Source organism: Artemia franciscana, chromosome 20, assembly GCF_032884065.1.
Source record: "Artemia franciscana chromosome 20, ASM3288406v1, whole genome shotgun sequence".
Lineage (NCBI taxonomy): Eukaryota > Metazoa > Arthropoda > Branchiopoda > Anostraca > Artemiidae > Artemia > Artemia franciscana.
In genome coordinates, this window is record NC_088882.1 from 20,442,070 (window position 1) to 20,454,625 (window position 12,556).

Sequence of the window (12,556 nt, forward strand, 5' to 3'; positions counted from 1 at the left end):
AAGTACTCAAGTATTGATTGGCGGAAGATGCCGCTTTTAATATCAGGCCATAGCTTCTTGAAGATGCTACAAAATGTTTGAAAGGATTTTGCTCTATTTCCTCTAATTGCTTAGAAATCTTAGAAAATGTCTAGGTCTTTTTCACAAGTGTACTCTATGAAGGATATTGCTTTTGGAACAAAATCGGTACTATCATGAGCAGAAGACAATAACCTGTAAGATGATTGGAACCATTTTTCGATGTATTTTCCTGTTTTCTAAAAATTTCGCAGTGGAGCGGCATCGACGACTTCGTGTCATTGCTTATAGTTTTTGATTTGTGAATCCTTTTCGTTTTTGGGATTAACGACACTTGTGACAACAAAGGTCCTTGCGCCGGTGGCGTATTTCCACTATTCAGCAATTTCAAATGTCGAACAAAACGAAGAAATGTTTATCGAACGATGGATCGATTTCGAAGCATGACGACCCAGGGCCTTTACGATTCAGGGACATTTGTTTAAATCCCCGCGCCCGAAAATAAGATCCTGGGAAAGGGTCTATATGTTGGCAAGTTCTTCAGTCTAAAACTTTTGGGAAAGTCTCATTCATTTTATTTTATTAAATATATATTTTTTTTTAGTTGCAAAGACATCAAGGACGTCCCAAATATGATGTTTGAAAAAGAATATCTACAAGGACTCCGAAGTAGATTTGTATTCAGATGTGAATCCTGCAAAGAGGAGGAGTCAGTATTTACCGAAGCTCCTCCATCACGAAAAAAAGATAAAAATGCACCACAAGCAGATGACAGAGAGACCAAAAATTTAAATCGTGAGATGGTCCTGGGAGCAATAAATGCTGGACTTACGCATGCCCAGATTGGGGAGCTTTTTTGTACATTAGGACTACATATTCCAGCGTCTGCAGTGTTTTCAAAGTACGAGCGTGAAATCTGCGAGAAAACAGAAAAACTCCTTGCCAAACATTTATTACAAAACGGAAAAGCAGAAAGACAGGCAGCTTTGAGAGCTGGAGAAGGGTTCGACCACGAGGGTCTTTTGGAGACAACTGTAATTGTTGATGGAAGTTGGTGCACGCGAAGCTACGGGACTCGTTACAGAGCTTTATCTGGATGTGGTGTGGTGATTGGATACTACTCTAAGAAGCTGCTCCATATTGGCGTTCGAAACAAGTTTTGTGCTATGTGCTTTCGTTACAGAAATTCGGAAAAACCCCATCACAAGTGTTTTTTGAACTGGGATGGACCATCAACAGGAATGGAAGCGGACATAATAGTAGAGGCATTTCGCTTAGCTCCAATAATGCACAAACTAAAATATAAGAGGTTCATTGCTGATGGGGACTCCATCTTGTATAATGAGTTGATCGCTAAGGTTCCATACGGACGGATGATTGAGAAAGTGGAATGCGTAAATCATGCCTGCAAATGCCTTACATCGCGATTGTATAACAAAAGGAAGACTGGTGGCCAAGAATGCTCAAAAAGGCTAACTCCAATAATGATTAAAAAGCTAAGTGGGTACGCCCGGGCAACGATCATCCGAATTAGCCAAGAAGGCAAAGGCGCAAAAGAATTAATAGAGGCTCTTAATGCCATTCCTCACCATTTCTTCAGTGGTGATCACACAAAATGCCCTGGGCTCTGTAAAGACTCAGGTAGCAAAGTGCCTCTTACGGATTGTCCCTCTATGATATTCCTCTGCCATGTCCTACAAACATTTGAAACTCTAACAAGAAGAGCGCGACTACTGATTGGGAATAATACAAGCAACTTAGCTGAGTACTTTATGAGTATAGTTGCAAAATTAATAGGTGGGAAGCAATTCCTCGTGACTCAAAATGGTCGATATAATTCTCGAGTAGCAGCTGCTGGTGTTAAATATAGTAAAGGAGAGCTAGGAAGGCTTCATATATATAGAAAAATCACAGGAAGGATACCACCTCGAGCGATGACAAAACTTTCAATGAGAAAATCTAGGCTAAGAGCTCTAAAGAAGAGGGCTCGAAAGTCAATGACTTGTCGCAATGAAATACTGAAGCAGAAGAAAGTAAATGAACCTGATGGGAAGTATGGGCCAAACGCAACAACTCCTGATCTTGCAGCTGTTGACTTCAAAATAATGAAGAGTGCCTTTTTACAACGGCAAGAGTGCAGCACTGAACAAATTCAAGAAATAGAAGCTGCGACTCGCCTACAAGGAGAAGACGACGGAAGCTGGTCAGCAGTACGCAGGGACAGAATAACGGCTTCATGGGCCGGAACTATAGCCAAGCGAAGGACGAAGATTGTAACCCCCTTGGTGCAAAAACTTCTTTATGCGCCATCAAAAGTGACTAAAGCAATGATTTACGGGCATACATTTGAACCAGTAGCTGCAAAAAAGTTTGAAGAATCGACCAGATTTAAAGTGGAGCGATGCGGTTTTTTGTGCACTATGAGCATGGCTTCATTGGTGCCAGTCCAGATTATTTAGTAATTATGCCGTGCGGAAAAAGAGCACTTTTGGAAATAAAGTGTCCAGAAACTGCGAAAAATATGGAGATAGGCGAGTGGATAAAGAACCGAAAAGAGGCTAAGGCGGACTGTTGCATGGAAGTTGGAAAGAATGGACAGGTCAACCTCAAACGAGGCCACGACTACTTTTACCAAGTACAATGTCAGCTTGAATGTGCTCAGCTAGATACTTGCTTTTTCATGATTTTTACCCAGAAAGACTTCTACATTGAAAAGATAGACCGCGATCCAGACTTTTAGACCGAAAAGATTTTTCCCAAGCTAAAAGAATTCTTCATGGATGCTTTGATCCCAGAGCTTGTCGATCCCAGAGTTCCACGGGGGCTTCCAATACGAGAGCCGTACTTATAAGATTAATGGTCTAGTACCGGTAACAAGAAAATTCATTTTCCTGACATTCTATCCTTCTTTGTATTTATATACTTAATTTTATTATAATTTGAAATAAAATACCTTTGTTTATATTGCTTGTCCTCCAACTTTATCAAACAGTTCGTGGTAACGAACTGTAGTAAAGAGCGACCCGGCTTAATAGTAACCAAAACTCTAAAAAATGGAATTTTGATACCAATAGCTACATCAAAAGAATTGCATTTTCATGCTGATTTCAAATATATAAGCTTCATCAAGTTTCGTCTTACCCATTAAAAGTTACGAGCCTGAGAAAACTTGCTTTATTTTAGAAAATAGGGGGAAACAACCCCTAAAAGTCATAGAATCCTACTGTAGAAGTTCCAAGCTCCTATCTACAAAAAAGTGGAATTTTGTATTTTTTGTCAGAAGGCAGATCACAGATGCGTGTTTGTTTTTTTTTTTTCAGGGGTGATCGTATCGACTTAGCGGTCCTAAAATGTTGCAAAAGGGCTCATTCTAACGGAAATGACAAGTTCTAGTGGCCTTTTTCAGTGACCAAAAAAATCGGAGGGCACCTAGGCCCCCGTCCCACGCTAATTATTTTCCCAAAGTCACCGGATCAAAGTTCTGATATAGCCATTTTATTCAGCGTAGTCGAAGATCCTTATAACTATGTCTTTTGGGACGACTTACTCCCCCACAGTCCCCGTGGGAGGGGCTAAAAGTTACAAATACTGACCAGTGATTACATATAGTAATGATTATTGGGAAGTGTACAGGCGTTTTCATTTGGTTGGGGGCAGGGGTTGAGAAGAGAGGGGTATGCTGGGGGAACTATTCCTGGAGGAATTTGTCATGGGGAAGAAAATTTCCATGAAGGGAGCGCAAGATTTTCTAGTATTATTTAAAAAAACAATGAAAAAATAAATATGACAAAGTTTTTTCAACTGAAAGTAAGGAGCAGCATTAAAACTTAAAAGGAACAGAAATTATTACGCATATGAGGGGCTCACCTCCTCCTAATACCTCGCTCTTTACGCTAAAGTGTTTTTTTAAATTTCAATTATTTATTCTACGGCTTTTGTGATTCAGGGGTTATTCTTATGAAATCGGGACAAAATTTAAGCTTTAGCGTGGAGAGCAAGGTACTGACGAGGGGGTGAACCCCCTCATATATGTAATAAAAATATGAGAATACAGAAGTTCCTTACTTAAGCTAATTTGTATGTTACGTATATATTTAACTAATAAAATTTATTTTTACTAATAAAAAATTCTTAAAAAATAAAAAGTTCTAGTTGCCTTTATAGGTAACCAAATAATCGGAGGGCAACTAGACCTCCTTCCCCGCTCCTTTTTTTCTCAAAATCATTCGATCAAAACTATGAGAAAGCCATTTAGTCAAGCTTTGCAAGACGCAGCCAAATATATTAATATTTGTCGGCTGAAGTATCTCACCAAAGGAAGCTGTCTATCAAAACCTTTCACAAGACTTGATAATTGATGCTATTTGAAGTTTTGACAATCGGCGGTCTCTAGAGTATTAAAAGACAGAAGGCTAACCTAACTTCAATTTTGAAGCTCGATGTTTTCAAGTTCACTTAATCACCGCCTTACCTATGCTCAGGTTAAATTGTTTTTCTTATTAGTACGGGTATTTTACTTCCTAAAATATATCAGTTCAATATAAGATTTTCTTGTTTGAAAATTTCAAAATAAATATAAATACACCCTCTGTGTCCGCAGATAGAACAGAAATGGGATAATCGAAAAATAAGAAATCACTGAAAGAAAGAAATTTTTCTTTTGAAAAACGATCAAAGAAATCATCAAAAAAGAAAATAAGATTTTGTGTTTTTATAAAAATATTCTTACTGTAACTAGATCCGTCAAATCGATTGTAGTTTGGTCATAAGGGTTAGTTGGGGGGGGGTCAACTATAGAAATCATTTAACTGTTTGAATCTTTTACTTCCAGCATTTAAAACAAAGCTCCGATACAGCTCCAAAATCTCTTAACTGTAACTGAAACGACAAGTGAGCGCTGATAACCTCCTCTTCTTTGTGTTTTGAATTCACATAATAACCCATAAATGTAGAAATGCCTCTTTGTAAAATATCATACTATCTTCAACCAGTTTTTGCTTTTCTAATTGTTTCATTTAATCTTTGTTTTCAATCTATTTCTTTTGCTGAGGATTATTGCTGTTTTACTTACATTTCACTTAACGCCAATGCTACTTATATGATATTTATACCTGCATCAGCGTGTACTCACAAATAAGTGGTACCAACCTATACACTGTGTCTATTGTTATTACTTTTAATATACAGCAATAGGAGACCGATATTCGCTTTGTGAAAGGAACTTAGACATAAAAAATATCTAGAACCACCTTCCCCGTCCAAAAATTTATATCCCCCATGACCTGATTAGCAGAAAAGAAACTTTTGTGCAACTTTTCGAAATCTCATTCATTTAAACGAAGATGCAAATAGGGAGGCAATTTTCAAACTCTTAGTGTAATTTTTTCCTAAGTGTAATCTTAATTAATGCAGGGCTCCTACAACAATGCTGTCAAGAATTTTTCAGATTATCTGGATATTTTGATCAAACAGTCCTCAACGGAGCTGTTAATAATTCATACATTTTTTAATACATCAAAATAAAAATACTGTCGCTATTTTTAATGTAAGTAAAAGTTCCAGGGTGATTCCAATGGTGGTGGGGGGGGGGGAATTGTCCACAAAGTTCCTTCATTGGACAACACTATTTTCGTTATTTTTTATTTTCAAATAATGGAAAAAAACAAAAAACAACGCACTCTTTGGGTGCCATGTGTCACTTTATGATTGCCTTATAGAGTCAAACTTATAAAGAGTAATTAAATTTAAAAATTGGTTGATAAATGAGCCCATAATTAGCTTTCTATGTCTTAGTATCTGGTCCAGCCTTTCCATTCCAAAAGTGTTACTCAGATTGCACTTTTAGTGCACCATGTGTCAGTTATTACGCCTTTATCGGGTCTAAACATATAAGAAAAAGATAAGATAAAAGACTTATCTTTTATGAGTCCTTAAACAGGTCTCTATGATGTCCCAGTGCCTCAATAGCGAAGAGGATATATCACTGCTTTCCATGTAAAATAATAGATTATTTATTTACTCTGGAATTAATATAAATTTAATCGAGTAAAATCTTTGCCAAATAACGACTTTTCCTTTAAGAAAAATGTCCTATTGAAGACTTAGAGAAGGAACTACCTTTATTTTTAACGTCTTGGTATACCTCCCCCCTATTAAGCGGAAGAGTGTTAATATGATCCCAGGATAGGGGCAGCTGGGCTACAACTTATTTTGTAAACTATTAAATTCAGAATAAGCGCGTCCTTAAGCTCAGCTATTTAAAATGCCCGAACTTTCGGTTCCTTAAAAAAGAACCTTAAAAAACAGCTTTGTCCAGCTCTAAACTTTGATGTATTTTTATCAATTTCAACTGATTCTAACAGGCAAATAAACCAATAAAATAAAGATCTAAAAATGTATAAGTGTGTCTCAGAGAACATGAAACCCTTTAACTAACTCTTCCCAAATGAACACCATTGCGATATTCTACAATAAATTATTTGTAAACTTACCACCGAGGACTGGCACCAACCAGCATTAAGACTCTCAGAGCCACTCGCTTATGCAACTTACAATGTTCGGTGGCAATAGCGACGATGATTCCACCTATAAACATTACATTTGTTTCTTTCATATAGGCAATACAGACTTCATCCGTACTCATAATCGCAAAAGCTGGCAGGAGAACGACGGGCAGTAGACTTGTGATCGCTAACGGTATTGCTTCTGTCATCCAGAGTAGAGCCATTAGAATCACCACGTAGCCGCATCTGGCCTCCTGAAAAACGTTTAATTGATAGGAAATCTCTACAACTTGTAAAAAGAATTTTGTTAGGAAGCCTTAAGTCATTATTATAGATGGAACAAAGCAGGGAACAAATTTTCGTGGGTGCATTACCTCCATATCCTACCCCAAAGAGCCAAATTTAGGAGTTCTGAGCAATTTTTTTACACATAGTATTCATGTTGTTAGAATTTAGAAAAAAAACTTGAACTAGTTCTCAGGAGACCCTACCCCTTGGAACCACGTTAAAAACGTCTTGAGCTTGTTAGAACAATAATTTAGCTGACAAACTTTCAAAGGAGTACGAGAGAGATAATATAACTCCCTATGTATTTATTAGAACTCGTACGGTACTAAGCAAACGTTCAATTCTATTGATAGAACAGCTTTAGCAAAGGTTACATCCTTGTATGGTATACCAGATAAATAAAACTAGCAAGCTTTTATCTTGACTTTAAGTGCCTTTGAATCCCGATTATAGCAAACAGATAGCAATTTTGTCCAGCATAGTTGAAAAGTTCCAAAACTATACCTTCTGACATAACAAGACACCCCTCAGCCCCTGGGGATAGGTCTTTAAGTTATAAAATTTGCCCATTACCTAAGCATAGTATTTATTATTGGGAAGTAAAAAGAAAAACAGTTTTTGAGGGAGGGAATTTTATGCTTGGGATGACTTTCCTTGGGAATAATTTTCCCATGTAGAGGGAAATTTCCGGGGGTGAACTTTTCAACGAAAATTCTACACTGGGGATTTGACTAAATTCTTATATGAAATTCATTTTATTGGTCTTACTTTCTCTTTCCCTAATTAATTTTGCATGTGGAGATACTCTGGGGGATTGCCTGGAAAAAATATTCAGGGTTTTTTACAAAATGTGGAATTTTGTATTTTTTGCCAGAAGACAAATCACGGATGCGTGTTTTTTTTTTGTCTTCTTCTTCTTCTTTTTCCGGGGGGTGATCGTATTGACCCAGTGGTCCTAGGATTTTGCAAGTGGGCTCATTCGAACGGAAATCACAAGTTCTAGTGCCCTTTTTAAGTGACCAAAAAAATTAGAGGGCACCAGGCCCCCTCCCACGCTCATTTTTTTCCCAAAGTCGTCGGATCAAAATTCTGAAATAGCCATTTTATTCAGCATAGTCGAAAAACCTTACTATGTCTTTGGGGACGACTTACTCCCCCACAGTCCCCGTGGGAGGGGCTGCAAATCACAAATTTTGACCAGTATTTGCATATAGTAATGGTTTTTGGGGAGTGTACAGACGTTTTCAGGGGGATTTTTTGGTTGGGAGGGGGGTTGAGAAGAGGGGGTTATGTGGGGATACTTTCCATGGAGGAATTTGTCACGGGGGCAGAAGATTTCCATAAAGGGGGCGCAGCATTTTTTAGCATTATTTAAAAAAACAATGAAAAAATAAATATGCAAAAGTTTTTTCAACTGAAAGTAAGGAGTAGCACTAAAAATTAAAACAAACAGAAAATAGTAAGCATGTAAGGGGTTCACCTCCTCCTAATACCTCACTCTTTACGCTAAGGCATCTTCAGTAATTTCAACTATTTATTCTACGGCCTTTGTGATTCAGGAGACAAAATTTAAGCTTTAGTGTAAAGAGCGAGGTATTGACGACTGGGTGAACCCTCTCATATACATAATAAAAACGTACGAATATAGAAGTTTGTTACGTAAGCTAATTCGTAAGTTACATATATCTTTTGCTAATGAAAACATTCGTAAAAAACTAAAAGTTCTAGTTGCCTTTTTAAGTACCCAAATATTGGAGGGCACCTGGGCTTCCTCCTCCTACTTTTTTCTCATAATCATTCGATCAAAACTATGGGAAAGCCATTTAGCCAAATAAATAAATATGCAAATTTCGCTTTAATTATTCATCTGCGGAGAGCCGAAGTCAAAACATGGATTAACTAAAAAACGATGAGAAATTAAATAAAAAATTTTTTTGTAACTGAAAGTAAGGAGCAAGATTAAAACTTAAAATGAACAGAAATAATCCCGTATATGAAAGCAGCTGTTCCCTCTTCAACGCCCTGCGTTTTACGCTAAAGTTTCTACTGTTTTAAAAATCAGAGTTGAGAGAAAGAGTCAAACTTTAGCGCAAAGAGCAGGGCGTTGAAGAGGGAACAGTCCCTTTTTTGCCGTAGCAAAAAACGTGTTTTTGCCGTAACAAAAAACAGCAAATTTGCAGTCTCCGGTATTCGTCGTCATTACTTCTCAGATTCGAATTGGCCAAAGAGGATAGCCCGTAAATTTGGCAAGGAATAAATCACCGATTTTAATATTCGCAGGATTCATGCCTAGTAAATGAAAGATTATAAAGTGAAAAAAACTTATCTTTCCGTGAGGGAGCCTTGCTAATGCATCCAAGTGAACAATCAGTCCAAACTATGCGAGGTCGGCCCAACTGCTAATCCTTCTCGACACTAAAAAGTGTAATTAACGCGCAGGCAAATTATATCCAATTTTCTCTACACACCACACTTGGCTATCGTATCTAATTTTCTCAATTCAAAACGCCAAAAATCTGATTGTGTGATAAATTCAAGTATCAGATTGCATAATTTCTGTAGTCACTGAATTAGTTCATGGCTAAGGAATCAAATTCAAACAATTCAAAAGTTCAAACAGGTGTAACCCCTTTGAGAGCTAGTTCAATACTGCAGTATATCAGTATACTGCAGGCATCTTCTTTGAATTAAATTCATTTTTTTCGGTAATCTCGGTTATATTGTTTTTTTCTGATATTATGAGAAATAGAAACATTCAGATCGAAATAAAGACTGTTGATTTTATGAATGGCTTAAGATTATTAAGTGGAAACTTTCGGGGCATGATGAGGGGGGTGTAAAACTGACGAAAAGGAAATACTTCCTCATAAAATATTACTCCGTATATGAAAGGGGATTTTCCTCTTCAACGCCCCACCCTTTACGCTAAAGGTTTTTACTGTTTTAATAGATGGAGTTAAGAGAAAGAGTCAAACTTTAGCGTAAAGAGCGGGGCGTTGAATAGGAAAAACCCCTTTCATATACGGAGTAATTTCATATAAGGAAGTTTGCGCATATTGCCTTTTCGTCAGTTGTATATCCCCCTCATCATCATGCCCTGAAAGTTTCCACTTAGTATTCTTAAGCCATTCATAAAATTAAAAATCTTAATTTCGATCTGAATGTTTCTATTTCTCATACTATCAGAAAAAAACGTTATAACCAAGATTACCGAAAAAAATCGATTTAATTCAAAGAAGATGCCTGCAGTATACTGATATGCTGCAGTATTGAACTAGCTCTCAAAGGGATTACACCTGTTTGAACTTTCGAATCGTTTGAGCTTGATTTCTTTAGTCATGAATTAATTCAGTGACTACAGAAATTGTGCAATCTGATACTTGAATTTATCACACAACCAGATTTTTGGCGTTTTGAATTGAGAAAATTAGATACGATAGCCAAGTGTGGTGTGTAGAGAAAATTGGATATAATTTGCCTGCGCGTTAATTACACTTTTCAGTGCCGAGAAGGATTAGCAGTTGGGCCGACCTCATACAGTTTGGACTGATTTTTCACTTGGACACATTAGTGAGGCTAGGCCCTCACGGAAAGATAAGTTTCTTTCACTTTATAATCTTTCATTTACTAGGCATGAATCCTGCGAACATTAAAATCGGTGATTTATTCCTAGCCAAATTTGCGGGCTATCCCCTCTGGCCAATTCAAATCCTAGAGGTATTGACGACGAATACCGGAGACTACAAATTTGCTGTTTTTTGCTACGGCAAAAAACACGTTTTTTGCTACAGCAAAAAAGGGGCTGTTCCCTCTTCAACGCCCTGCTCTTTGCGCTAAAGTTTGACTCTTTCCCTCAACTCTAATTTTTAAAACAGTAAAAACTTTAGCGTAAAGAGGAGGGCGTTGAAGAGGGAACAGCCCCTTCCATATACGGGGTAATTTCTCTTCGTTTTAAGTTTAATGTTGCTCCTTACTTTCAGTTAAAGAAACTTGTTTTTTTTTATTTAATCCCTATAAGGATGTAATGACAGTAAAATATTTGATGGAGCCCTAGTCATATAAAGAGTTTCGGGGTGTAATAAGACCAACCTTTTTTGCGGTAACCCGTTTTGGTTTTAGGTTTCAATACTTGTTCATTTTTAAATTCCACTCGTCTTAAGTTTTATTTCTTTAGTCATTTTAATTTCTGCCATTTTCGATTTTGAAATCTTACAAAAGAAAATCTCTAACCGTTGAAGAATAAAATTCGCTCTGAGAAAATTTTATTTATTTGATCACATGTAGTGACACCCATGTTCAAATATTCTGAAAAATGCAACTCAATTCAAGGCACTTGAAATAGTTCAAACTTGGTTGACCTGTATACTCATAGTAACATTATTTTCACCGATCTCGAATTTCTTCTGAAAATTCGTTAAAAATCTTGAATATTGAACCGAAGCATACTGACAAAATCACGATGGGCATGGTGGAGCAATATTTTGTTCGGGCACTATACCTTGCCTATACTAAACTAGAGCAGTGACCTACTTACATGACCAGCCGCCCAGACAGGTATCTGATTCTTTTGGGTGAATAACCTACATATTCATGCCAGGACATGATTAGCAAATATTCGATCTTCACTGAATAAAAGCAATGTCCAGTTTTTATAAGGAATCAAGCCTGGAATAAATTGAGATTAAGGAATATTGTTTGCAGCTGAGTTGGGCTCTGCAGCTGGTGGAGTGGTGCTAAAGGAGCAGATAGTAGTAGTTGCAGTAAAGCTGTAAAATAGAGCCAAATTCTATATCTATGTCTGTTTGATCTAGTTCCCTAGTGAATTGATTCTGCCAAAGCTTACCGATGTGTTAATCAGTAGCGGAAGAGGTAAAAGTACAGCTGGAAGTATCAACACGAAGAAATTCTTCCAATAAGGTAGAAGTCGGTGGCGAAAAAACGACATCTTTGACTCTTTACAAATTCAACTTCAAAGCAGCATCTACAATAAAAGTAAAAAAGAAAAAATGCTTAAAGAAAAAAGAAAACTCAAAGCTTTGTTAAGAAATTGAAAACCATAAAAAAGAAAAAATAGCAAACGCTGAGAGCACAATGGAGGTGAATTGTGAGCTCCAAAATGATTCTATGAAGGTTTTGTTTCTTTTTATCTTATTGTTTAGTAACATCGGTTTAAATATTATTTCAACTATTGTAAATCATGTGGACGAAAATATTAATGACAATCATTTGATGGTGCCCTGAGAGCAGTTGGCACAAACAAGGGCCTGTTACTGATAATCTCAGAGACCTTACAGCCACTTGCTTTCCTGCTCAGTGTCTGACAACAAGGAAAGGTATATTGTCCAATACACCACCCAGATTGAATGGACAAAAGGGAAAAATGGCTGGATACAACATAGAAAAGAGCATTAATATTCTTGGACATATAAAGCACCAACCATGGCAAACAAAAGATTTTTTCTATGAGTAATGTGAGGTCGGACAAAAAAGTTCTCTTGCCAGTAACAAGTTCTAAAAATCAAGTGCCACTTGTTACTGATGGCTGGCTATTTGGCGGTAGATCTGACCTCTTTTGTAAGGGATGGGTTCTGTCTATCAAAGCTGGTCTGAAGCTGGTGAGTTGCGCTCCCTTGATAGGGGGGGGGGACAATGAAAAACACCTGGATGAAAAAACCTTCCAAGGGAGGCTTTTCGACAAAAGGGAATAAACAGATAGGCAAAGCTTATCTCAAAATAAAATCGTCTGT

At 37.2% G+C, this 12,556-nt stretch overlaps 1 protein-coding gene across 2 annotated transcripts in view; it reads right to left on the bottom strand.

Moving 5' to 3' along the window:
- The window catches only part of LOC136039877 (Na(+)/citrate cotransporter-like), a 100,303-nt gene that overhangs the window by 81,369 nt on the left and 6,378 nt on the right, over positions 1-12,556 (bottom strand). For both annotated transcript variants that reach the window (XM_065723835.1, XM_065723834.1), the window contains exons 2-3: positions 11,653-11,790; positions 6,510-6,775 (exon numbers count right to left, since the gene is read on the bottom strand). In XM_065723835.1, coding sequence (XP_065579907.1) covers positions 6,510-6,775; positions 11,653-11,754 — 368 coding nt within the window. In that variant the 5' untranslated portion in view covers positions 11,755-11,790. The remainder of the gene's footprint in view (positions 1-6,509; positions 6,776-11,652; positions 11,791-12,556) is intronic.